At 45.3% G+C, this 27171-nt stretch overlaps 2 protein-coding genes and 1 long non-coding RNA gene across 3 annotated transcripts; 2 read left to right on the forward strand and 1 right to left on the reverse strand.

Moving 5' to 3' along the window:
• Positions 1-9377: 9377 nt before the first annotated feature.
• On the reverse strand, positions 9378-17416 carry LOC117857044 (uncharacterized). Its single transcript, XR_011898242.1, has 3 exons — positions 17304-17416; positions 9990-10086; positions 9378-9842 (listed from the first exon to the last, which is right to left on the reverse strand). It is a non-coding gene; the product is annotated as an uncharacterized lncRNA (long non-coding RNA).
• Positions 10356-12586, forward strand: LOC140222751 (transcription factor MYB61-like). Its single transcript, XM_072293834.1, has 3 exons — positions 10356-10848; positions 10969-11098; positions 11193-12586. The coding sequence occupies exons 1-3, from the start codon at positions 10716-10718 to the stop codon at positions 12202-12204; spliced, it is 1275 nt and encodes a 424-aa protein (XP_072149935.1). The 5' UTR covers positions 10356-10715; the 3' UTR covers positions 12205-12586.
• Positions 17417-23792: 6376 nt separating the features above from the next.
• LOC117855450 (uncharacterized) lies at positions 23793-26433 on the forward strand. Its single transcript, XM_034737807.2, has 2 exons — positions 23793-24903; positions 25859-26433. Exons 1-2 carry the CDS (start codon positions 24093-24095, stop codon positions 25942-25944), a joined length of 897 nt encoding a protein of 298 aa, XP_034593698.1. The 5' UTR covers positions 23793-24092; the 3' UTR covers positions 25945-26433.
• Positions 26434-27171: the final 738 nt, after the last annotated feature.

The raw sequence follows: 27171 nt of genomic DNA on the forward strand, positions 1-27171 counted from the left end.
TTGGGGTAAGGGTTACAAGTCAGTTGTTTACAAGAATACTAGTCGGTTTCGACTAGATGAGTCCTACTCTAATTGCTACAAGTAGTTTCCTAATCCTCGACTAGTTCATGTTCTGCTACGTAGACTACACTATCCTGCACCGTAGCCTCCATATCTGACACGTCTCGGTGTCCAGCCCTGTATCTAGAACTGTCCAAACCTTTTGATGGGTCCATAGATGTATGTACGACAATGCTGGAAGGTGATGATGATTGACTATATTTTGTTGTCATGGAAAAGAAGTACCTAGCCACCTAGGATTGGGAATACCACGCGCGAGTGGTGTTTTCTACCCTCGTGCATTATTCCTTTAATGGGGACATCTAGGAGCCGATACTCTGAGAGACAGGCATGTTGAAGAATAATATCATCCTATTCAAATACAACAAATGAGGTTTTGTAACTAGAGATGGCACAATGGGTACCCAAAACCGTACGAGTTTCTACACTAGGGCATAGGCGTGGATTAGTTTTTCTACCCATAGGTCTATTAATGTGGAAAAAATCAGATCCATCGGAACCCGTGAACCCATGGGTTATTTAGACCCCGTCATATACCCAAAAATAAGCCCGTCTTCTCATCCCACACTTCAATTTAGATGGCCCAAGCCCAACTCATATATGTATGTGCTGCCACTGCATATCGTGAATTGAATTGTTGAACAATGAACTTGGTAGCTTAAGAGCTATGTCATATGCACTAATGCCACTAATCTATGAATCGATGTGCTACGTGGACATGTGGTATTATGTTGGATAACTCTCATGTCTTGTCTTGCTATATTTCTGTTGATTTACATCAAATGTTGCTTGCATAGATGTTGAACTATGAATATATACGTGTACATAACTGTTGCTTTCAGTTGCCTACTTTGTTGGGCACGGTCGACCCGTGGGTGTCTATTAACCCGATGGACATAGGTTTGAGCATAAGACTGAACTTTTGAGAGGTCATGAGTTTTTTAATTATTGTATATTCGTGGGCATGGGTATGGGTTGGCAAAACCCAACGAGTTTGTCCATTGCCATCTCTAGTCCTAACACGCGAGCATGCCCATGCATATGGTGTCCATGCTAATAACCTATGGGAAAACCACATATGCAAATTATGCCACAGAACAAATGGTCATACTAGATGTACCAAGCACGCAGAAGCAGTGGGGTAGTTGAAGATGGTCCCACGATCCAAATTATGCGGGTTCTCAGAAACTGGAATTTGAGGGACGGAAGATGGTTCCTGGCTTCTTGCCTAGGCCACCAGAGTTATGTATACGCTTGAAGATAAGTATAGTGTGTATATGTAGCGATCTTGAGAAATTAATTTGTGTAACACCGCAATCTCCATTCTTTTATTAATTTGGCAAATTAATAATTGTGTTCTTTTATTGTATGGTTCATATCAAGGAAAGTGTTTGCAAATGCATGTTCAATGGCTCTATTGTCCATTTTGACCATACCACGGGGTAAAGAAAAATCAAACAGTTTATAAACTAATCTACAAAATCAAACAACACTTAGGGTCTCTTTGGCAAGGCTTCAGCTCCTCTGGAAACTGCTCCGGCTCTGATTCCTCTGGTGGAGCGGCTTCTCTGGTGGAGCTGAAGCCGTTTTGGAAAACGTTTGGGAAAACGGCTTCACCATGTTTTTCATGAATGGATTGAAGATGTCAAATATCAAATATGCTCCTTGGTATATGACTTGGTTGTTAAGCTGAATTGTATGTTTCCCTTCAGTTTATAATTTTAGTTCATGTAAATTAAAAAAATAAATAGAAATATTTCTTAACTAATGATCAGTACTTAATAGTAGAGTGGTTTTTACAAGAGATGAGGCATAATCCTCTTATAAACCATACAAGCCAACATACATGCTCATGATGATCTAGAAAGAAAGATCCCCTTGCAAGGTCATCACGAAATCTATCCATTGCCCACTAATTAGATTTTGAAGTTGATGTATCACCTGCATTTTGGGAAGGAAGATGTCTTGCATATCTTGATTCTATAGAATTCATGTGAACAGATGACTCAAGACCATATGTACTCACTAGCAAATCATGCAACTGGTAGAATAGGTGTGGATCCATCCTGAACATCTTGTGGCTTTGTCCTGGAGTGTTAAGTTTTTTCATAGTCCAACCAAAGCCACTCTGTGCTGGAGTTCTAGTCTAATTTTTGTCATGGTATGTCATGAAATATTTGGAGGCAAGAACAGCAGTCATAAATTGAATATTTTGAGCACCCCTTAACAATGCAAGAGTTTTTACAATCCAGCCATCACCATCAAAAGCACTATCATCAGTCTCATGCGAAGAATTATCAGATATGTGCATGAGGCAAACAACAATCAATAAAGTAGTACCATTATTACAAGTCAAAATAGTAGCATTGGAAAGTTATGCAGAGCCTACAAATTATTACAAGCCATTAAAATAGTACCATTGGAAGCAACAAATAAATAACATCCAAAAATAAAAAGTCCTAATTGGAAGGATACACTAGCTGCCAAGACAAATGGAATGGAATTCTATACTTAGGCACATAAATTCTAGTCATCCACTCATACTTTCTAGTTACCAATCAAATCTCTCTTCAGATGTGTCCAACATCATGAACATCTCTCTTTCAGCCTTTTTGGTAAAAACGAGGCATGCAATGATTGTTCATTTGTTCCTGGAACAGCACCACAGTCAAAGCCATGACATCCTGGATCGAACAACCAGATTTGTCCTCCCTCAGTTGTTCGCTCATTCATCTCCACAATCATGCCCATTTGTTCTTGAAATCAATGACCTGCACTTGTCTTAGGTTTCTTTCCCTTGTTGTTATCAACCCCTCTACCTCTCTTCCCTCTCCCACTTGCAGGTGTCACCTCCTCCGGTTCACTATCATCATCATTGTCAGCTTCATCTTCATCATCAAGGTTAATGGGAGAAGTACCACAAGATAGATTTGTTTGAGCAGGTCCTACACCACTAGAAGCACACCAATTATTGTCACCGGTGTTACAAAGATCTTTGAACATGATTCCCAAGGTTTTCTAATTTTGGAGCCCTCTGTTCTTGAATCTGGTACATCTCTTTATTTTATGTAATGTGATAAATAATTTTTAGTATAAAAACAAAGCATGCATCAAGACAATGGATAATTGCTAGCATGAAAAATAACTTGCACTTATTGCTGCCATTTCCTTCCACCAAGTATGTGACATAACAATATTCTTTCCTGTTTCATCCCATCCTATGCCAGTCCCCTTATTGGTCAGTTGCTTCCAAATTTCATAATCAGTTTTCAAGTTATCCCATTTGTTCTTGAACTATTTTCTAGTATACATAATACCAGTCCTCTCCTGTAATCTTTGTATCACATTCTTGTAACTGGTCTTATTCAAATGAGTGTTTGAACGATTTCCTTTTTAAACTTCATCTGTAAAAATCTCATAGACTATTCTAGTGTTCTCATCGCACCAAGCGGCATCTTTGTTGCCAACAAAATCAGTACCATAAGCACCAAACATCAAGTAGCCTACACATTCCAAGCATACTAGAAATTCCATTTTCACACAGAGATGTACGACACGACTCAGCGAATTGCTAGCATGACAAGTATTTCTTACCTTGGATCAGCATTGTTGATATCGATGATTGTAGGGGCAACAGGGACCAGCACTTGTGGCCTAGGTGCCCAGCCACCACGTCCTCCTCCACGATGAGCCAGGGCTCCTCGAACTGGCACCCTTACCTCTCTTTCCTCCTTTGCCTTGGTGTTCTGGTTCCCAGCCAACGCCAGCGTCGGCGCCGACACCAAGATGCTTGAGAGCCAATCTGGCTCGAGAGCCGCGGCCGCTCGCTGCTCCACCACTCCGGCAATACTCCGCTGCCCGCCATGGTCGTCCCTCCGGGAAGCACACCGGTGCCCACACCACAAGGGGCGCCACCGGGCCATGCTCCTACGCCCACGGTCAAGGCAGCCGCCGGACCGCTGGCCCATGAGCCGCTGTCCTGGTGAGCTGCTACCTGGCCGGCCGCCTGCGAAGCCTCGCCTTGGCTGGCCGCCGCCGGTCCGCCCGACCGTAGGGTGCTATCTGGCCCAGATGCAGAGGCTCTAGCGCCCCCAATCCTTGGATCGAGCTCAGCCATGGTGGATCCGCTGTTTTCACCACTGGGAGTGGCCTCCCTGCGTGCGACTGGCGTCGGGCGCTAGAGAGGATTGAAGGCGCTGCCGCCGTTTCTGCGAGAGAGGCAAGTCGTGGTACAGAGAGGATGCCAGTTGGAGATCACATGGCTGTGAAGTTTATGGGCAGTTCCGTAACCATCCAGGCGGGCCTGAGGGAGGAGCCGCATCGGAGCTACAATTTCTGGCTCCGTCTCCCCAGTAGAAAAAAATAAATGGCTTCTCAAGATCTTCTCCTTGGGAGCCATTTTCTTTGAAACGGCTTCTCAAGATCTTCTCCTTGGGAGCCATTTTCTTTGAAGCTCTTTGGCGCAGCTTCATCTAAAATGGCTCCAAGAGCCATTCGCACAGCCCTGCCAAAGGTGCTCTTAGAACTAACTTATCCTTAACCTTTGCACATATCCTTTGCACCAGTGCAATGGAAACCAATAATATAGGCCAAGAATACCACAAAAGCTCATCATGATGATCTAACTTTTAATTGCAGCTGCAAAACACGCGTTAGTCATAATGACATATCATTAATCATGAAAAACCGAATTAGGAGCCTCTATGCTCTTTCAAGAATGATTTTACCAAAAGATACCCTTTAAACATGTTAATTTGCTGGTGGACAGCGTACTCATAGTGAAGCTGGTGGTAACACAACCGGTTTATAACAAAAACCTGGAGAGAATGTTACTTTCACTCCCAGATTCAGGACAGATAGCGATGCGGGTGGGGCGGGTTGCGGACAACCGCGAAGTCATCACACTAGCCGCAACTTAATTAGACGGGTTTGTGACTGTCCACAACTTCAACCTTGCCGCTAGCATGCGTCTCGTGGACTTGATGGCCGATATATATAAACCCGCATGACCCGCATAATAATTAGCTTACCTGCCTGCTACTGCCTGTCTGCCTCGCTAACTGCCATGCATGCAAACCGATTAGCAATGCAAGGCAGCAGGGAGTTGAAGCTAGCAAGCAATTTCGATTGGAAATCAATCTCGCATTGGTGGCAGGTGGCGGAGGAATAAGCTAGCAGCCTCGAGAATAGACATGACGAGCGCAGTTGCCAAAAAAATTGAAGCTGCGGCTTGTCGCGGGTTTCCGCGGGTTTGCTTTATTGTCCGCTGGACTTAGGTTCACTAAAGTTTGATCCATATCACATCGAATATTTAGATACTAATTAGATACTAATTAGGAGTATTAAACATAGACTAATTACAAAATCAATTGCACAGATGGAGGTTAATTCGCGATATGAATCTATTAAGCCTAATTAGTCCATGATTTGACAATGTGTTGCTACAGTAACCATTTGCTAATGATAGATTAATTAGGCTTAATAGATTCGTCTCGTGAATTAGCCTCCATCTGTGTAATTACTTTTATAATTAACTCATGTTTAGTCCTCCTAATTAGCCTCTGAAGATTCGATGTGATACGGACTAAACTTTAGCTCAAGGATCCACACACCCCTTAGCATGTGCGCAAACGTGACCACAAGGGAGTTGCAATTGCGCCACATGCACTGCAAAGCGCAATTTGGCCACATGCGCTGCAAAGCGCAATTTGCCGGGGTGGCCAACCGGGTCAGCCTCTCCAACAGCCTATCTAAACTCATTTGCTATACCTAAAAACTACCAAAAGTCTAAAAAATCTACTCCAACAGATTTGCTATATGGATTGCTATTCCTAAAATTTTTAGACTATGATTTAAATTTCTCTCTCCTTAACCTAAATATACCAATCCAACTCTTGGATTGCTATATTTTCTCCTCTCACGTGGGAAGGTCAACCGCACCTCTAGGGACTTTTCCGACCAGCGCCTGCCGCCGCACACTCCGCCAACTGTGCCACCACCGGCTGCCGGACCTTGCCGCCAAGCTTGCCCCGCCGGTCCTCACCATCATCGCCTCCAATTTGGCCCCGCCACCGGACTTCTCTGCCTCAGATTTGGCCCTGCCAGCGGACTTTGCCGCCGCCGGCGTTGGTGCTCACGGATCTCGATTCGAGGACCCTGAAGCTTGAGGGCGGCGGCCATCCTCCTCACCGCCTCTCACCTCCTTCCCAGGCGCACGCGAAGAACTCCGCCGGCGTAGCCACGGGGTGGGCAGGCGACCAGCGGGCTGAGCTGCAACGGCTCGGCGGTGTGAGAGCGGGCCGGTGCGAGGAGAGCGGCGGGACGGCGCGGTGAGAGCGGCTGCACGGGGAGGAGCATAGGGTGGCGGTGGCTGGAAGCAAAGAGCGATGGGGAAGGATAATGATATGTGGCTGGGGAGGAAGAGGATAAGGAGAGGAGAAACTGATTTTGCAAATTAGCCCCCAGAAAAAGATTTTGTTTGTGGATTAGTCCTTAGGTGAAATATAGGTCACCAATTTTAGATATGCTGTTGGAGAGGGCAACTTTGAAATACCTAAATTTTTCTCTCCTATACCCAAAACTGATTTTAGATCACCAGTTTTACGTATGCTATTAGAGATGCTCTAAGAAGCCGCCCCGCCAGTATCCTAGGACAGACAATGATACCCATGTATGTCACTCCTCAACGCATAGTCCATGTTTTCTCAAAAAATAGTCCATATTTTAATTTTTTGGTTGTGAAGGAAATTTACTAACCGGTCGCTTTACACTAAAACAACGTAGCGGTCGTCCATGTGATGATTTACTTTTTGCTAGATCTTTTTTAAGAAAAAACTCACTTTTATTGACCAAGTATAAACCTTTGGACTATTGACCGAGTATTAACCTTTGTCCAATGCCACATTAGGATTGTCCTAAGTCAAACCTATCAACTTTAACCAAATTTATAGAAAAATACAACAACAACTATACTAATTTGACGAAACAAATTAGGTATTATAGATATTGTTGTATTTTTCTATAAATTTGGTCAAAAAACAAATCTAACCTGACATGTAAAAAAGTTGCAGAGGTAGTACTCAACGTCGTCGGAGAAGTGACAAAGATACTAGGGCTGTTTCACTTAAACCGTGGCAAAAAAAATATATAAATCCAAGCTGGAGACAAGTGTACGAGCAAAGGCTCGTTGAAAACGCGTCGTATAGATACGTACATGTGGGCAACTGGGGCATGCATGCATACGTACAAGGACGGCCAGCTAGCAACCACGCAAGGAACCAAAAAAAAAATCAAGCGACGGCGACCCTCCGCGACTTTATTCGCCTACAGTGACGCGCCTCACATCGTCGTCGTCGTCGTCTTCCTCCTCCCGTCCGTCCGTCGTCCTCTTCGCCCTTCGCCTCCGGCGACGATCATTACATTCACATTCACACCCATGCACCTCGACCACGCAAACAAATTCATTTATATATATGTATATATAATATGATCCGATCAAGCGAAGATTAATTGATTAGCCACTTGCTTAGCGGAGGATTAATGCGGGATGGCGATCCGCCCGCGCGGGATCCTCGGGCCAATAGTTGTCACGCACACGGCACACACAGCTAGCCCAGCTGCGCGCGCCGCGGTCCCCGCCGGAGCTAGCTTTTCTGATTTTCTCCGGCCGGGGGCGTCGCTGTTCGCTGGCCGCCACGGCCCGAGACGGCCGCATACGATACGAGGCCGAGGCCGGCCGTGGGGGCGGATTGGGCGCGCGCGTGCCCTGCCGACGGCGTCGCCACCGCCGATTGGCCGGAGCGTGGCGCCGAGGCGGATCCGTGCGGTCCTGTTTCCGGTGGCTTTTAGGGGTGGTGGCGTGAGGACGGAGCTGTAGGTACTGTTGCTATCGGTCCGTGCTCCTCTGCCCCCACACTTCCAGTACGCGCCATGTGTGTGTGGACCGTGACGGCGTCTGATCGCCATTAACGCTTGATTATTAAGTCTGGCTAGAGATATTATCGACTGATTCATGGTACGTAGGTAATGGTCTGCTAGTTTGAGGTCCCGTGGTGACGTTAAAACATGGGGATGCGAAAAAATCACCAGAATAAGCTAAGGGGCTAAACTCATGCAGTTTTTTGTATTAAGGTCGACTCAATTTTGTGAGAAAAATAGGTGGCAATGTCTGGAAATGATCTATTACTTGTGTTGAGTTAGCTACGTGCAAAAAAAAGAAGAAGCTAAAGTTACCTCCACGCAAAGAAAAGTCCACCCTTCCATTCCATCTAGAATAACTGGAGTTTATATTACAGGTTCCAGACTCTGTTTTTCCTTCAAAACGATCCGATTCCGAGGTCTTTGTTCAAGCTAAATTTAATAGCAAAAAAGTTGAAGAAAAATAATTGCATTTCCCATTTTTACCCCCGCCCCCCCCCCCCCCCAAAAAAAAAACAAAAAAAAAACCTGTGCACCTTTAGAGTCAGTTTAGACGCTAGGAACCAAAATGCTAGCTGATCACAGTAACGGCTGGCTTAATCATTGAAGGTATACGTTGGGGAGGGGTGGGCCCACGAGCAGGACCCCACAAAGATGCCTCGATTGTCAAACCAGCTTTTCCCGTGACCACCACCTTCCAATAGGGGGCCTGCAGGTGGCCTCATTTCTTTTCTCACCCAGTCTATTTATTGTAAGCGCACCTTTAATAATTGACACCCCCTAAATAAACGGGATCCAAGGCGGAAATGATAAATAAAACAAAAGAGCAGAAAAAATTAGAGAAATAATGCAGGTTCTTTCCGTGCAGATATTCTGTTGATTCAATTGTTTCCGATACATGCATCTGGAGCAAGGGGGAAAGGGAACTCATAGAAAATCGCGATAATGAGTGATGGGTAAGTTCACGAATGACTCAAAACCTCCAATTAAAGGGATGCATTGTCAGAATAATGAGCGATTTTCTGCACATCGGTTTTTCCATAATTGTGTGAAGTGGTGACCCTGACAACACTAAAGCACTCAAATCTTCGGGAACACACACGCGTCGCATTTCTACTTGCTCGCTCTGGCAAACTCAAAAGACCATAGAGCCCCAGAAAATCTTGACAAGAGAACAACGGAAGCTTCTGAGCATCAGGAAAAGCCGACTTGTACAGATGATCACCCCGATTATAAAACGTTCAATCAACGATAATCGATTCTGCTTGTTTAATCGCAACAGTATCCACAGGCACATGGGCACTATGAGGATGCCATTGCATCTTCCAATCATCGTGTCATGAATCAAGGCATTTCTTTTAGCAGACAAGCAATGGAGGATAACAAATAAAATGCTAGGGTTTGCCACCTCATTGAGACTATTATACCCCCAGTGTTCTGTCTCCGAACAAAGACAGCGTATGGAAGTTTTCGCACCAGAACCATAAAAAATCCAACAACCAATATACCTCTCTATACTCACCAGACCAAGGTTTACAGAACTTGTGCATGTTGCAGTTGCGCTTCGCTCTGCGTCAGAACACGGCCAATGAAGAAAGCATACCACAGCCGAGGCAATCATCTGTACAGAAGGTCTGATTCTCTCTGACTGATTGCGAACTTCTTCAGAGGTGCCAGCATGCTTTTTCTTTGGATTGGAGCAAAGATTTCTGATTGGAGCCTGGAGGTCCTAAAGAAAATTTGCATTGCTGGCTTGCGGAGACAGAAAAGGAAGATGCTCTCTGTCCTGGAATGCAAATATTTGATGCCGCCTGTTGATGATTGATGGAAGGTTTCTCTGGGTAAGAAATGATCTGGTGGCTTTCCTGCGAAATAAGCATGAAGGATGATACTTATGTCAGGCTCAACATATTAGAAGATAAGAGAGATTAAGAGTATGCAAACATGTGTATATACTGAAATCCTAGTATATATGTTCTGATGAGGGTAAGTCTCCCAGTCCAGCTGTGTACCTTTCCCTGCATGGAATACATGTGACGCAGAGGTTGCCGGGGAAAAAGTTCATAGTAGCAGTGACAGACTAGCAGCTCTCCAGGTCACATTCATTCACTACAGGAGAAAAAACATCAATCCTTTTCCGAATCATGTAACTTTGACAAACCTCTTTTACAACTGACTTGAGTACAAAGTAACAATACTTCTTGATCTAGGAAGGATGAACCATCCAGAGTTTCTTATAATAGTTTGTGGTAATGACAACGCAGTAATAGCATATCAGGGACAAGTGGAGGTACAGACCCTGAAGCCCACCGACGGTTGAAGGGGCATAGATTCTAGGGGCTGATAGGACATAAGGACACACACGCTTACAGAGAAGCAACAAAGGGAAGGGCTAAGAGCCTGAGGCTCCCACAACCACCAGCTTTAAAAGAAGGGGGGCAATTGGGGAGGGAGGCCTGCAAAGAAAAGGAGAAGAGTGCCCTTAAGCCTACCAGTGCCTTCCTCCAAATCCTGATATTAGTAGCCACTAGTTGCTGCCGTTCTCCCACAAGCTCTACTCTATCAGACACCACTATATGAGCCCATATAAGCAGTTCATCCACAATAATCCCACCCTTGAACCACAAATTGTTGAGAGGTGCTCTTAGAACCAGAGGATTACCTGTGAAGAATTCTGTGCTGCTCCTCAAGGTGTGTGCAGATTGCAGAGCTCAGCTTCAGCTTCTGCATTGCTTTCAATGGGGAAGCACTCCTGCTGTTACAAGCAGAAGCTGAGGAAGGGGCTCTGGTCTCCTGAGGAAGACGAGAAGCTCATGAACCACATAACCAAGCATGGGCATGGCTGCTGGAGCACTGTTCCAAAGCTTGCAGGTACAATCAAAATCCTGCACACTTTATTCTTCTCAATTATCCATTCCCACTGTTTCCTATTCATCTCCAAGGCCACTTCTTCTCCCAATCTTCTCATACCTGCCCAATTAATGATTGCAGGGCTTCAAAGGTGTGGCAAGAGCTGCAGGCTGAGGTGGATAAATTACCTGAGGCCTGACCTTAAAAGAGGTGCATTCTCTCAGGAGGAGGAAGACCTTATCATTGAACTTCATGCTGTCTTGGGCAACAGGTAAATTTAATCCCAAATCACACTGTCAGAATTTTGCACCTATTGCTTCAAAGCAAGCTTTCCTTAACTATGCCTTTTTCACGTAAATGAACAGGTGGTCTCAGATTGCAACACGGTTGCCTGGAAGAACTGATAACGAGATCAAGAATCTCTGGAATTCAAGCATCAAGAAGAAGCTCCGGCAGAAAGGCATCGACCCCAACACCCACAAGCCCCTTGCTGAGGTTGATCGCAAAATAGCTCCAACAATCAGTACTGAGAGAACCTCCGAGTCCAGCGATATTGACCCTTCAAGTGGTGGTGCACTTGGCAACTTGAGCCATCTCCTCAGTGAGACAGCACAATCACCAGAGCTGCTGCCAGTGCTCGGTAAGCATCGCAAAGAAACTACTAGTTTGGCACATCTAAGGGTGCCATCGAAGGAGCTATTCCTTGACCAGCTTGTTTCTGGTAATGATAACCTCCCCAGCTGCCGCTCAACAGGCCCAATTCCAAATTTCCCTTTCCAGCAGTTGATGTGTTACAGCAATGAATTTGGCGGCAAGCATGGAGGCAGCACGAATCCACTCTGGTTTAACCAGAATGAGTCAAGCTGCAGCACCATTTCCACTGTGATGCCACCAGTTTCGCCATCAACTCTCTCAACATCAACAGGACTCAATAGGTCACCGGACAATCCACACTCTGGAGGTACTGGCATTCAGAGTAACCAATTCTACTGGGACACCACTAATCCTAGCAGCAGTAGCAATAAAGGAAGCAGTGGAAGCAATAGCTTGGGATTTGAGCTGCAAAGCACAAGCTCAATTCTGGAGAATAGTATCTTCCCATGGACAGATTTATCGCCAGATAAAAATAGCCACCTAGAGGAAGAACTCAAGTGGCCTGACCTGCTCCATGGAACCTTCACAGATACACCAGCAACCATTCAGAATCTTAGCCAATCACTGTATGAAGATGTGGTCAAAGCCGAGAACCAATTCAACATGGAGGGCCTCTGTGCAGCTTGGTCTCAAAATTTGCAGCCACAGCAACATCTGCAGGTAGCATCAGATTTGTATGACAAGGATTTGCAGAGAATGTCCTTGTCTTTCGAGAATATCTAGGCAACATGTTTCAGCATGCATGGAACAGAACAATAGCAGAAAGCTGAGTTAATGAAGCCTAGAAAACACAACATTTCTTCACAGATTTATTTGCAGGCTATGTGGAGGTGTTTGCGTAGGTACATTCTTATGATGATACAGAGATCAACAATGATAACTGTTCATCAGTTAAAGATACTGCAGTACATGAAAAAAAGGAGACAAAGTATGAATTTATATTACAGCATAATGTATAGCCTAGAGAAAAGTATGTCTCGAAGTTTACTTTCCTTTCACTTAAAGTTGCTGTCTTTATCTGTACATGCATGCAGCTCGACTTTTTGTATACGTGAGTCATGGTTGATCTTTTTCTACCAAATAAATGAGGCAAGGATGTGGAACACTGCATTTGTTGGTAGCTCTTAGGAACTATACAAGCAATATTAGATTATTTTTTCAACTGTGACATCTGACATGCATGAGACGCAAAATTCCTGAACGCAAAATGCCTAAGCATGAGACGCATATTCATGGGGCAGGACTAAAGCTATATTGACCTTAGTGCTACTTTTCACTCACCTTTTTCTTTCATTGATCACCTTTTGCAAAAGAGAATCTGGAGCTAGCTGATCACTTTCCACTTGCATACTAAATGGAAAAGGACTGATTGATTTGGTGTTGTCCAAAGAGGCAAAATCCCCAAGGGTAAAAAACAGATACGCATTAAAGAAAATGAGGAAATTTCTCACCACATTGCCATACAAAGTAGATGGATGGACTAGGATAATCTCTCTTACAGGGATGTCTTCTTAAACTAGAAGGTACGGAGGGAGAGGAATCAGCAAGTTATTGAGAATAAGTAGGCAACTGTTTCCATAGTGTTCAGTCCACTAAATACAAAGACAACTTACAGAGAGAAGTGGGATCTGCTATAATTAATTAGGCTACTCAGGAGTTGAATTTACACTTCTTGCTTAAAAAAAAATACAGTTTTCAGGTCTCTTACTTTCTTTTCCCTGCCTAACTCAGGTGCTGTACACTCATATCTACTTCTAATTCAGAATTGCAACTCACCTGCCTGTTTAGGCGTATTTCTAAGTAATTTGATGAGACAGACATTTACTACACAAGGGGGCTAGGCATTTTAGTGCAGAACATTGTCTTGCCTTTTAGTCATTTAAAATGCAAGCATTCACACTAGGCAATAGTTAAATGATTCAATGATGGGGAAATCTTAGAAAATCTGATTAAGAAACAGAAAAGGAAGATAAAACCTCATTCAAGTTAGAAAGGGATGGCTAATGATGATGCTTTGACTGTTACAATTGAGGGACTACCATGTCCGACCAAGCATAGATCATTCTCTAATTTGGTTTTGCCTTCCTACTAGGCTAAGCTTGATTGTATAGATCTAGGCCAAGGTTAGACCAATACTAAAGATGGTTTATTTTCAACATATTTCAACTTTGTTCGCAACTTTCGATCCTTGGCTTCCCACAACCAGCTTCAGATGTTAGAGATTTTCTTTCACATGGTACCAAAAGATAAGGATTCAATCTATTGACGACATAAAGTAAACTGACATTACAGAGTTGACAAATGCAATGGAACTAATAATACCAACAAGTTTCTTTAAAAATAAACAAGTAGGTCAACACTGGAAACTAATTAAACCCAATGGTTATAAAATGCAGCAACCAAAATTCAAAAGCCTACACATCTTCTCACAAAAACAAAAAAAGAGATAACTATAAATGAATAGCTAGCTTCTGGTAAGAAGTTCATGCAATGCAAAAGTTTCCCAATCTAGCATGAATAAGGGAATGTGTACTTAATTTCTATTTTACGAGGTACCTCCATAAATGTGATGTTAAAGATGAGGATACGATATTGCAGCTTATAATATTGAATTGTTGAAGGTATCAGCATGTTTAGAGAAGATTTGGTCAGTGCGAGAGGGAAAATCACATGAAAGGAAATAAGTGGAAATGGGAGAGCACCAAGAGAATGGCGATATTATGTAATAGTTAGTACTCCGTACTGTAATAGAGACCACCTATCATCATCTTTAACAGAGGAAAGATGAAACAAGGGGATGCCCAAAATCACAAGGTTACACATTTGATAGAACTCCAATGGGTGTAGTTATGTAGCAAATGTTAGATTTCAAATGGAAAACATAGTTCGTGTGCTATTGGGTGGTGCGAATCGAATGGGTGGACAGTTTCTAAATGGAGCCTGGATAATAAATGTCAAAATAATCACTGTAATTCAAATGGAAAGTGATAGCGCCCCAGCCTTCTGCCGTTTGCTTCTCAAGCTGGTGGTACAGCGCAAGCAAAGGACTTCGCAAAGACTTCGGAAAAGAGCTCAACTCCCTCATCTTCCTAGTTGCTTGGGAGATTTGGAAACATCGGAATGATTGTGTGTTCAATGGCGCTAGCCTGAGTGTGGCGCTGGTCTTGCAAACAGTGGCAAATGAAAGTGCTATGTGGTGTGAGGCTGGTGCCAGGGGACTCTATGACTTGCTCCCAAGGTTGCTCATCGTGGGTACTTAGTCATAACCTCGGGTGATCTGGTCATGTGCTTCTGGTTGTATGTGGTACTCTTCATCTAGTTTCCTATCAGGGAGTGTGTGGGTGTTTGTGTTTTGAATTATGTCTGGGAGATCACATTTATGCCCTCTCCCTTATACCTTCTTTTTCCCTTGTTAATGAAATGATGCGCAGCTCTCCTGCATGTTTGAGAAAAAAATAGAATATGGTTTCTTGAATTTAGAAATAATTCATGAATCAACTAGGCATAATCAACCATGGGTAGTTGGGTACAAACTTGTTTTGGGAGAATAATTAACTTGTCTCACAAACATATCTTATTTTCGTCATAAGACAGTAAAGTGAGCCTATCTGCAGTTCTGCACATCACTGTGTCAAGACTACAGAGTTAGATATAATTAGCAAGAAATAAGGGGGACATTGAAAAGGATGTCTTCCTGCATGCTCAGTTGTGTCTTAACATTTATTCCACTCTTTCTCTTTTTTGACATGAGCATGACGACGGTATCACGAGAGCATGAGAAAGCAGAATCATTCCTTATATGTTAGAACTTAGACAGCAAGCATTGCCTAGAACAGAACAGCTACAAACTAACTAGAGTCTGCAGTTTAACGCTATACAATAAATGCCACTTCGGCTCAACTATAAATAATCCCATGAATCGATAGAGGTAGCTATTGCTTAATGCAAGTTCCTAGTGATGTCTATAACTTTACATGATCGTATTTAGATGCCTTCATAAGGTTAGCATCAATCTCTTTGTATATACCAATTGGAGTCATGAGAGTTAAACTATTGGTGATAGTTCAATAAACCACATTGAGGAGAAAAACTCAGTAGCCAACACCAGCAGTTTAACACGCTGAAATTCTCCAGTAAATTTCTCACAGGTAGAACCATAAGTAGCTGCTTGGTAAAACAAAAGTACTAAAGGTGAGCTCATATCAGCAACAGTTGCAGTTGTCTGTTGGCAGTGTAACACACCACTTATGAAAAGAGATATAGCTGAACAGGTACGGACAACCAATAAAAACAAGTGACAGCTAACACATTATTACACCCATTACGGCCCATGATAGAACACAACTAACAAGTATTAACAAGGTGCTGATAACATCACAACACACACACACACACAAAAAAAAAGATGGCAATGATGAAACAATTGAAATTGTAGCAAGAAATATGGGAGAGGCATAACAAATCTCCAGCAACTTGTTACTTCAAACTTCAACTTTGTTACTACAGTCTACAGGCACCTGACTTCATCTGTACAGTGATTTTACAGTTCTGCTCTGTAAATATTTTGTTTTTAAAATTTCTGAAATTTGGTGATCCTAAGGCGTAAGGTCTCAATGCTTTGACTTATTCTTTTTCCCCTATAACAGATTAAATCACACGTTTTTGCTTTACTAATCTTCAAAGTTTTCCACTTTAAAGAAAATATCCATTTCGTGTCAAAATAAAACAGCCAAGCTGAAAAGCAAATTTTTACTCATCTTCAAAGTGTAAACTTTCAAAAGTTCGCTTACAACTAAGGATTTCCAGTTTTATAGCAGGCAATGATGAATCTGAAAATCTGCAAGCCTTCTACTGGGAAATTTCAGCAGGGCGGAATGTTTCCAGTTATGTTCCTCAGAAACGAGCTCATCAACTTCACCCAGCCCAAATTAATTTGCAAGCCAACTTTTGGACAAAGTTTGAGACAAGACATATCAATGTGGTCACAATCAACATTGAACATATTCAGGAACCATTATGTTGTCTTTTTTAAGGTGGTTTCAGCGGCTTGTCAACCAAAAACCTGAATAAAATGCAGATTCAGGAACTGCTATTTTGACATGTAAGACGACGGACAATTGGTGATTGACAACTCACTTGATATGACAGGAAGGCCCAGGAAAAGCTGGGGCAAGAGGTAGATGCAGACCTTCAAATAAAACATCTGAATACATAAGTCATAACTCGCAACATTTGTAGTAGGAATGTTCAGAAAATAAAACATCGTATCTGTAAAAAAACAACTCTCCAAAAACGATAAGAGTCCAACTGTTTGAGGAGAACTGGGAGAGAACACGCGCAGTTTCGTCCATACCTGAAGGACTCGCAAAGCCAAGCCGAAGTCAGGGTGTACAAAAGCAACAGCTCATACACAGATGCTTAGTTTTTGATGATGGGTTCGATACTTCTGCCCTAATTCATTTGGCATAGGTGTACAGTACAACCATTTTGGTTCCTGAGCATTGCTAGAAAAAAAAAGAACACCGAGGAAGAGGTAAATACTGAATACAGACACAGACACCCAACCTTCAAGTTACTGTTGCCCAAGTGATTAGCTGAAAAAGGTGATGTGGGCAAGCAATGGCGGGCAACTCGAATGGCACCGCGAGTGGGGTGATTTTGCATGGCGTCGGGACTCGGATAAACTGGCTCTGGCTTCTGGAATGAATCAATCCAATCGGCATCAAAGTCGCGCATCGAACTATCGAAGGGTTCAGGGTTTTTGTGCAAAGGATGCAATGCGGAATGCGAGGAGCGGAAGGAAGGGAGAGGGCGGCGCTCACCTCGGATGAACCAACCCCCAATGGCCGGGGCTGGTGCCTCGGAGCCGAACTGGCGGGGAGTCGGAGAGGACGAGGAAGAGAGGCAGGTTGGGGAAGTGGGGACACGGGGGTTGGCACTTGGCAGCTTTTGTTCGTCGCGGCGCTGCCGGCGCTGCTGGTGGAGCCGAGGCGAGGTCCTCCGGGCCGGCGGCATCGCTTTTGCGCCTCTACGGCCCGCTCCGTGACAGCCCAGAGGCAGCCCGGTTTCTTTCGATCCGCTACCGGCCTGTTGTCTCCGAAACCGGCTGGGTCGGGCCTCACCGACGAGCCATTAAAGAAAGAGTTGGCTATCGGCGAACGGGCTGATTTCCCCCGTAGTAGCGGCGAGCGAAATGGGAGGCGGTGTGGTTTTTTGCTCTGCGTGCACGCTTTGCTGGCTCGCCGCGCCGCCAGTAACCACGGCGGCCGGCATTGCCTTCCGGTGACGCCTGTTAGTCCGTTACTTCTCCCAAAAGATCTGATGAAGAGATGGAGAATCTTGCGTGCCGCGGACTCGCGTTAGTGATGGCCAAAATGTGAACGGCACTCGGGACAGGAAGGAAACATGCAAGCCAACAAAGGGTAGGCACTGATGGATCAAGGGCACGATTAGCATCTACCAAACGGGGCTCGACCACCACTAGTTAGGAAAAATAAACATTGCATGCCTTTGATGCAGAATCATTAGGAGATCGACCCAGCATTTCCTGGCTCTCGCTCTACGGGCGGCCTCCCACCATTCTGAAAAAGAAAAAAAAGGGAAAAAGCACAAGAAACAATTAAAAAAAGTCGAAGTCGGCCAGCATAACCTGGCATTTAATAGTTTTGAAATTTTCTCGCGCAGACCGGTGGCAGTTCCACTCGTTCCCACGTAGCACTCCCCGCAAAATTTCCCAACCCACCCGCTGATCGGAAAAGCAAAGCCCCGAACAGATATCACATTCTTCCGGATTTCAAACCTCCTCGACGAATAGCTAGCCATTTTTCAATGCACGGCATGCGTCGCACTTCGAGTATTATTTCTACACGACTATTTCCTCACGAATATATACTAGACCTCATCAGTGCAGCAGTTAGCTACATTATTGGCTCCGATCCGGGAGAGATCCGAGATGTACAAAACTACAACACGGTGCCGCCGCCGCAACGGAAGATATGGTATAGAAAAAGCAGCGGCTCCGTCCATGCCGATGTGTCGGCGTCGGGATCGTATGAACCTATCGTCAAGAGCTCAAGCAGCAGAGGGCGGCACGGCGTGGCTCTCGGGGCTCGCACGCGCACCTTAGCTTCGTTCAATTCGATTCACAGCAGCTCCCATGGCTCTACCCAATAAGCCCAAGCAAGCGTACGTCACCGCCCGTTTTGAATTAATCAATCATCGTGCAATGGCTTTGTACAGCGACTGCATTAATCGCGAGACGCGAAAACCGTACCAGAAATACCTAATAATCGCCGGGGCTACCCCTAGCGGGAAGTTTCATGGAGTTTCATTCCCATTAATTAGCATGTCATATAGGATTTTTTGATGACATAACATTAAAAGGAGAGAGATGATACCAATTTCATCTAGATGAAACCACCCGTGCACGGATACAACTCTATATGAGTCATGAAACTAAATGTTTATTAGAAGTTTTTGAGACCGGATTTTGGCTGGCAAAATCTTATAGAAGATGACAAGTCTAATTGGAGGGGTCAACCAACAAAGCTGATAGAGCCAATAAAGTTGCAGTACGTATTGGTAGAGTTCTAGTGTAAAGATGGGCTTCATCTGATTGGTCCGCAAGAAAAGAATATTTAAATAAGGGAAGGTTAGCAAGGAAGGACCAGCATGTGTGGGCAAAGGTGATCTATACTATAAGGATTCAAAACTTTTAAAAACAGCGACTGCATTAATCGCGAGACGGGAAAACCGTACCAGAAATACCTAATAATCGCACGTGCAAAGTACTTAGGCTACTCCAATTTCATGGAGTTTCATTCCCATTAATTAGCATGTCACGTAGGATTTTTTGATGACATAGTATTTAATTTAAGAAGAGAGAGAAGATACCAGTTTCATCTAGATGAAACCACCTGTACACGGATACCAACTCTATATGAGTCATGAAACTAAATGTTTATTAGGAGTTTTTGACCCCGGATTTTGACCAGCAAAATCTTATAGAAGATGACAAGTCTAATTGGAGGGGGTCAACCGACAAAGCTGATAGAGCCGATAAAGTTGCAGTGTGTGTTGGTAGAGTTCTAGTGTAAAGATGAGCTTCATGTGATTGGTCGGCCAGAAAAGAATATTTAAATAAGGGAAGGTTAGTGAAGGGCCAGCACGTGTGGGCAAAGGTGATCTATATTCAAAACTTTTAAAAACACTTGGCGCTTAAAAAATTTCTCTCTACCCCTCACATTGGTCCCATTTGCCAGGCTCTAGGGAGGGTAGAGGAGCTGCGAACCCATCAAAATTGATAGAAGGAAAATGAGTCCGCCAAAAAACGAAAAGTTTTCACACCGCCGCGTCCTGCTTACCCGCCGACGTACCCACGTCGCCCAAGAAGGCAAGAATTCTCCATGGAACCTTCAATCAATTGGCAATCATCAATCGAGCAGACAGTAAAAAGGAAAGTCTCGCGATCTCCGAACCAGTCAATCGGCAATAGTCGATCAAGCCAGCGTAAAAACGAAAGTCTCGCGATCTCCAAACCAGTTGCGATTGCGTTCTCCCATCATCCCCTCCCTCTTCAGTGTTCCCATCGTGATAGTCTTTGGCGGATGGAAGAACAAGCCCTCGACAGATCGCAGAGAGTAACAACTCCAAGTCTCGCGTAGACGGCGGCGAGGCCATAATCTCCAAGCTGTTCAGCCCGGCGTGTTCATCACCAAGGTGGCCGGCCTGCGCATATCTGCTCGTTTGGTTCAGTTGTCTCACGTGAGTCTCCGTGTGTTTTATGTATGCATATTGATTTTATTTACAAGGCCTAAGCAGCTCGTGATGGATAAACGCGTTCCGCTCGTGCTCTTTCTTTACTTTTGCGAAGACGGCGAGCTTGTAAGTACCGTCACCCTGTTATTACGATCTCTATCTGAACTTTCTAAGTTAAGTCTTATATTCTGATGTTCGATCGTGTGACTAGTTATCGAGTTAATTTAGATCAAGTAGAACTTTCTAGACTTTATCCAATATTCTGCTTGTCTTCAACATTGCTCATAGTTATCGAGTTGTTTGGTTTTATTAAGTTATATCGTTTCGATCTCTTAGTTTCATCAAGCGCTTATAGTTATCGAACTGCTTAGATCCGATTAGGTTGTCTTTATCGGCTTCTTGATCTTTTTTAAGCGTTTACCAGTTATCTGATCGTATCGGCTGGTAGACTCTGCATGCCTTTTTTGCTTTATATATGCTAGGTCCGATAGATCTTTACCTCTGCCCCTCGTATTGCTAACCGTCAGGCCTTTGACACCAGCATGCTACCATTGAGAGTCAATGTTTCGGACAGATTTTATTCGTATCTCACAGAAGCATGATGATATCATTGAGCCGATAGGGGCGCATGCGAGGCCTTACTGCCGTGAGCCTGCAGGTCGAAGTTAATGTCCTCTTACCGTGTTACCTTATCTAAGTTCAATTACACGGTCATGACATTGATTAGACTTTGTTACCTTAATAGGCTTGTAAGCGATAGGCAAGAGGTCTTTGGTGATTATACTCTAGTCTTTTATATTGTCAGACTGAGGTTAATGCCCTCTCATTCGTGTTGCCCTGTTTAAGTTCAATACACTTATCAAGACATTAATTATTAATTAAGATATGTTAATGTATCTCGCTTGTGTACAGTCAGCATCAGCTGGTCCTTGTTGCTATATTCTAATCTTTTAAGTTGGTAGATTGATGTCAATATCCTCTCATTCGTGTTACATTGTCTAAGTTCAATTACACTTACCAAGACATTGACTAGATCTATTAACCTACCTGATGCGCGCATGGTTAACAAGAGCTCCTTTTTATGGTTGTTGTTTTATAATACTTCTATCTTAGCTCGTCAGCTCATACAGCCGATGGCGCATGCCATTAATATTTTATTTATTTACACCTTAACGGTGTTTATTCAAAGAATGCCTGAACGCCTACCTATGATCTCGAAGGCTTCGCGCGCCTATCGGCTCATGAATTTTACGTTTGTCTTGTCAATTGCAGGTCAAATTGACTGGCACGCCACGCACCTACGAGAGCTGATTTGGAGCCTGCACTGGAGTTAAGTAGATCTCCCAGTTCCTCCGTGTTGTTCAACGAGCAAGCCTGAAGCCTAAATTTTACGTCAACAGGAATATGAAACTACACCATGAAATTTTGTATTGGGAGAGGTAGTTTCAAACACTATTTCATTTTCTTGTTGTTTGTGTGGCTATCAAAATGAAATCCGCATTTCTAGGAGTGTAGGTTGTTGCTAGGTTAGCAATGCTCCACATCTCTCGCAGGCAAGAACAATAATCACAGGCTAACGACGATTGCTCGAGATCGTGCAGCAACTACTAATCGTTGAAATTTGAAAACACCAAGGCCTAACTTTCATATCTTTATCTTCTTCTTTTCTGTACTCTGATGATCACTCGTACGCATTTGGTTCACTCGTTGCCGTTGATGGTACAGCACCACACCAGCTGGTGGGACTGACAAGATCTTCCCAAAACCCTAATTAAACTCCAGATAATCCATTCCAAGCTTCGTTTGCGTTCGAAAAGGCCACCCTTCGCTTTCGCCGCGGGAGCGTCCACGCGGCAGGCGCCGACCGGCCCGACCCCGCACCTCCGCCCGGGGGCCTCGGCCACACAGCCCGGGCATTGACCTGGCCAGGTCCAGGGCGGCGCCACCTGTCGCGGTGGGGCCCGGCTGCCGGCCTCCGACAGGGACGCCTGCCCGCTTGGCGCGCCCGTCGCCGGGCCACGTCGGCGGCGACAGCCGGCCCCGCTCTCAGCCTCAACGCGGCCCGCACGTACTATGCGCTGCAGGGGTTCTGTACTTCTGTTCCTTCTTCGCCAATCCTTATCGAGACCGGTATTTTAATCAAGTTCTCTTAATAATCTCTGAGATTTTTTTTGAAAAAGTTCAAATTACTTCCTCCAGTATAACCAAAGTCTGGATAGCTCTCTAAAATATTTATTGGTTCAATTTAATGTCATTTGGTTCAATTTACCCTCTAAACGCAATTTATCTTTTTTATTTTCCATGCACAAGTGGATTCTTAAGTTCAAATTAAGACATTATAAGATATTTTAGAAAAATATATCATAATTTTTTTATTATTTTGATAGGGTAGGATATTTAATAATAAAATTTATCCCTGAGATACAAAATTATATAAAAATAATGATAAAAAATCCATAACATATTTTTTAATATAGATTGTGATGTCCACTACCACCCTTCCAAGTATCAAATTAAAATTCAGCTTGTATGGAGAAACAAAAATGAAAAATTGTGTTATGGGGTAGGTTGAACCAAATGGTATAGTTTAAGGGGTAAATTGAACCAAAATATTTTTTTAGAAGCAGGGAAAGAGAGTTCATGAGTTATGACGTCTGAGTTAGCCTTTCTGGGGCTTTACTATCCTTATTATTTCCTGCGGTGTAAGGAAATACTTTGGCTGTTTCCAGAAGCAATTTGTTTGCACTCGTGCAGTAACGACAAAAGAGACGTCGGGTTTTACTTTACCCTGTTCAGAGGGGTACTTAACAGATGTTAGCATATGTGTCGTCTGTGCAAACTTTTTAGAATTAATATGGCGGGCATGTGTGGTTGATGCCTTAACGGCAAGCTGTAGAAGAAACAAAAACTTGGGTTATTAGCTTAATTTGAGCTAGCTTTGTGCTGCCGAGTGCGCCACGAGTACCCAGCTGATTTTTTTAGAACATGTGCGTGTGTGAAAAAAAGGACATGGCAAGATTTACTCGGTACTCTCATATATTTAAAGTGAGGCCGTAAACGCATGACTTGTATATATGGTACAAATCCGTTTGCTTCTTTCCCCTTTAATTTTTTTAATACTTGTGATGCTCCATCGATCATTCATTCATGCACAATTTGTTGTATACCATGGGTTTGTGCGTAACCAAAAGCTAGAGTTTCCACGGGCGCTTGAAAAATCTAGAGGTCGTACTAATGAAAACTACTCGTCAAGGGATTTATTTGACAATCATCCCCTGATCCAGAATTTCCAATAATGTAGTATATGCGTGCCGTCCTGCGGTGTGCCGTACCCTTCGTCAATTCGTGTGGTAACATCTGATCGTTACCCTTGCAAGTTGCAATACACTACCACTCCAGAAATCCCAAAGGCGAGTTACAAATTTACCGTGCAATTTTTTTTCTTTGGATTAACAAACTTACAATACTTACCGTGCATTTTTATTGGATTAACAAACTTACAATACTTTTGTGTTTTTATGGCAACCTACAATACTTTGTTACGCGCGCGGGAGGTAATTAATCCTTGACCGTGAAGGCTGAGGAGGAGCTGTTCTTGAGTCCATTCGGATATCCGGCAAATATATAAGACCCATCGGCCATTTGCCTTGGGAATATCGCATATGCTCTCAGTTGCTTCCCTCCACCATCTAGCTTGCAGCAAGCAAACAAACGTTTCGGTTCGAGTCGCTTTGCGGCCGCAAGTCTTCGTTTTCTGATCAGCGACTTCACCCTCTTGTTGGCTCTCTAGCTGCTTGCCCAGCCTCAACCAACCTCTTCGATCTCCAGCTCCATCACAGCTTGCTCCAATCGGAATGGCGTCCCCGTTGACAGAAACCTCGCCTCCCCCGACCCTCCGAGACGTCATCGGCCACGATGACGACGATGACAACTTCATCGCGGAGGAGGAGGAGGAGGAAGATGAGGACGAGGAGGATGAGTGGGACATGAGCAAGCGCCTGTCCCGCCTGTCCATGGAGGGCTCCGACGGCGGCGACGCCGACGACGAGGACGGCGGAGACGGCGAGGATGAAGAGGAGGAGGCGGACGACGACGACGAGTTCGAGGTGCGGTCGGACTTCAACGGCGCGACGTACGGCGGCGGCGCGCACCATCCGTGGCCCCCCTACGACGGGCTGCAGGCGGCCCCGTCGTCGGCGTCGCTCCCCGGCACGCCCGACCGCGGCGCGCAGGCGGCGGGGGCGCGGTCGTCGCCACCGTGGTGGCCCGGTCCGAGCGGCGGCAATAAGGAGTACGCGAGCGAGACGGAGGCGCGGTGGCCGCCCGAGGGCGGGCGCGGCGGGAGGCGGCCGTGGCAGCGGCGCGAGCGGATGGCGCGGGAGGTGTGGCTGGAGCGCGCGTGGCGGATGCGGAAGCAGCGGCGGCAGCTGCAGGAGGCGGCGGTGCCGGTGGTGGTCCTCGGCGGCGGGGGCGGCTCCCCCGCCTCGTTCCGTGGCGGTGGCGTGGCGATGGACATGGAGGAGGTCCGCGCGTGCCGGGACCTGGGGCTGGACCTCCCCTGCGACTGGACCGTGGAGATCCCCTCCCACGCGCTCTCCGGCGTCGACACCGCCAGCAGCGGCGGCAACTCGCCGGCCTCGGGCAGCTGGCGCATCTCCAGCCCCGGTAACGACCCACCGAACCCGTCCCCAATCATTGCCATTATTTACTACTGCAAACGTAAGCTTTGAAGCGAAAAGAATTCTTAGATCGAAGCAAGCGACCAGCATCGGTTGGTTTTGCTTTTGTTGTCGACGGGTGCTCCGAACGGTTTGTCCGTACGCGAGCTCCGTAGGTCCGGCCGGTCGAGCCGCCGACGATCGGATCGCTCACCTCACCCTCGCCGCGCGCGCGTCCATCTGGCAGCAAGGGACAGAACCTGCATGCATTGCACGCACGTCACCTCACGGAATCGCGTTCCACGGCCGCCGGGGGTTGCCCTGCCTTACCAGGCAGTGCAGTGCACACACTCGAATTGAACGAAGCAGGCGGCGCACGCGCCAAGTGTCGTGTTGTTCACCTGTCCAATCACCCAAAAGTATGGAGAGCATGTACATGGTACTACAGGGAGGGAACCCATCCGTGGCGCACGCCTGTGTTTGCTTTTGTGGCCGGGAATTGGGCTCGCGCAACTCGTGGCGACCAGCCGAGGTGGTTGGACTCTGGAGTTCCGGATGCCGACGAGCCGAGCGAGACATCGTGGAGCCTCTTTCATGCTCCCCACGACCCCACCCCGCGCCGGGCCCCCACGGCTTGGTGCTCTGCTCCCTGCTCACCCGATCGTCTGCTCGCCACGTCCGCTTCCCTCTGTTTTCAGGGTCATCAAGGCGTGAGCTTTTTGGGGGTCCGCCGCGATAGCAATGGACGCGGGTTTCACGGTCCCTTTACCGCCACGAATCGCCGATGATCATGTCGCGGGGCGTAGCACCATTAGCGAGCGCATGATTGGACCGAATCGGCCGGGCGCTTTGCTTTGTCGCAAAGCGTTCCCGGTGTTTTTCTTCGCTCCATAAATCTCCCTGTGCGTGGTTTCATTTCATATGGTACTGACGTGGTGTTGGTGCCGTTGTGGGACGGACAGGGGACGACCCCAAGGACGTGAAGGCGCGGCTCAAGGTGTGGGCGCAGGCCGTGGCGCTCGCGTCCGCCTCTCGCCTCGGCTCCTGAAGGCAGTACTACACTACTATATGTGTCCGAGTTCCAACTTCCAAGCGGCAACGGCGGATCAACAACTCACCCATTCAAGCTGTTCCTCCGGCCAATGCGTGCATACCTCCAAGATAGAAACCCCCGTCATCTCCAACAGTAACATACGTAGTCTTCGAATCTCATCATCATCAGGGGAAAAACAAAAAAAAACGAAACAACAGTTGCTTCTGCCAAAGTTTTCGTGTTCCAGTGCTCCAATGTACAAATGCGTCATCAATTGTGTGTGATTATAGCTAGGATCAGCATTCCTATCCAATGGGAAAAAAAACAGAAAATCGAAAGCTATAGGACTAGCATGCATATGGTTTGGTTCGCGCAGGGTGACACGTGCAGCGCCGTGGACCGTGTGTGTGTGTGTGTGTGTGTTTGTGTTTTGCATTGCCTGGTTGTTGTACGAGTATAGTAAGAGCGATAATGCAGGTGAAGAAAACAGAACAAGTTTTTTTTTTTTTTTTGTCATGGATGATGTCTGTTGTTTGGTCTGTGGGGAGCAAGGCGGACCCAACAGCTTTACAGGTGTTCTTCATCCATGTGTTCTAGTAGTACACTAGAAAAGGAGATAACAGATTCATGCAAAAATGGTTTTCTAGAAGGATGCTTGTCATGTAGCTGTAGCAGCTCGAGCTCTTTCCTCTACCTTTTTCTTCGATCAGAAATGCATGTGTTCACCGCTTCACCTGAGGACTGTGTGGTTTATCTGGCGTGAAATGCAAGCGCTGATGCTAACTTGTCTGACATGAAGACAAAGAAGGCTGACCACACCTTATCTGGTACTTACTCATCCCCCATCTTTTTTACGGGACTCTGGCCAACTCATTACTAAATGGCGAAATAGGTAATTTGATCCTGAACTTTGCAAGCGCTGCCATAATTTTTTGAGACAAATGCCGCGATGATATTGCAAATACTACCGCTAATGCCGCTAACTCTACTAAAGCGTGAAAAAGTCCTGCTAAATTCAATAGCATAGCACCGCTAACACCACTATGATTGAGCTACGAACTTATATACTTGTGATTTATGACCTACGAGTTATGATTTATGACTTATTTACTTATGTTTGCACTTATGCCTCCGTATTCTTAGAAAACATGAGCCGAGATTCATGAAATTAATAATGTTTAGGTCTAAATCTTGCTAGTTTTTTTGCATACAACTAAAGGTCATAGCTTCCGCTATAACTGT

Source organism: Setaria viridis, chromosome 5 (genome assembly GCF_005286985.2).
Source record: "Setaria viridis chromosome 5, Setaria_viridis_v4.0, whole genome shotgun sequence".
NCBI classification, from domain to species: Eukaryota; Viridiplantae; Streptophyta; class Magnoliopsida; order Poales; family Poaceae; genus Setaria; species Setaria viridis.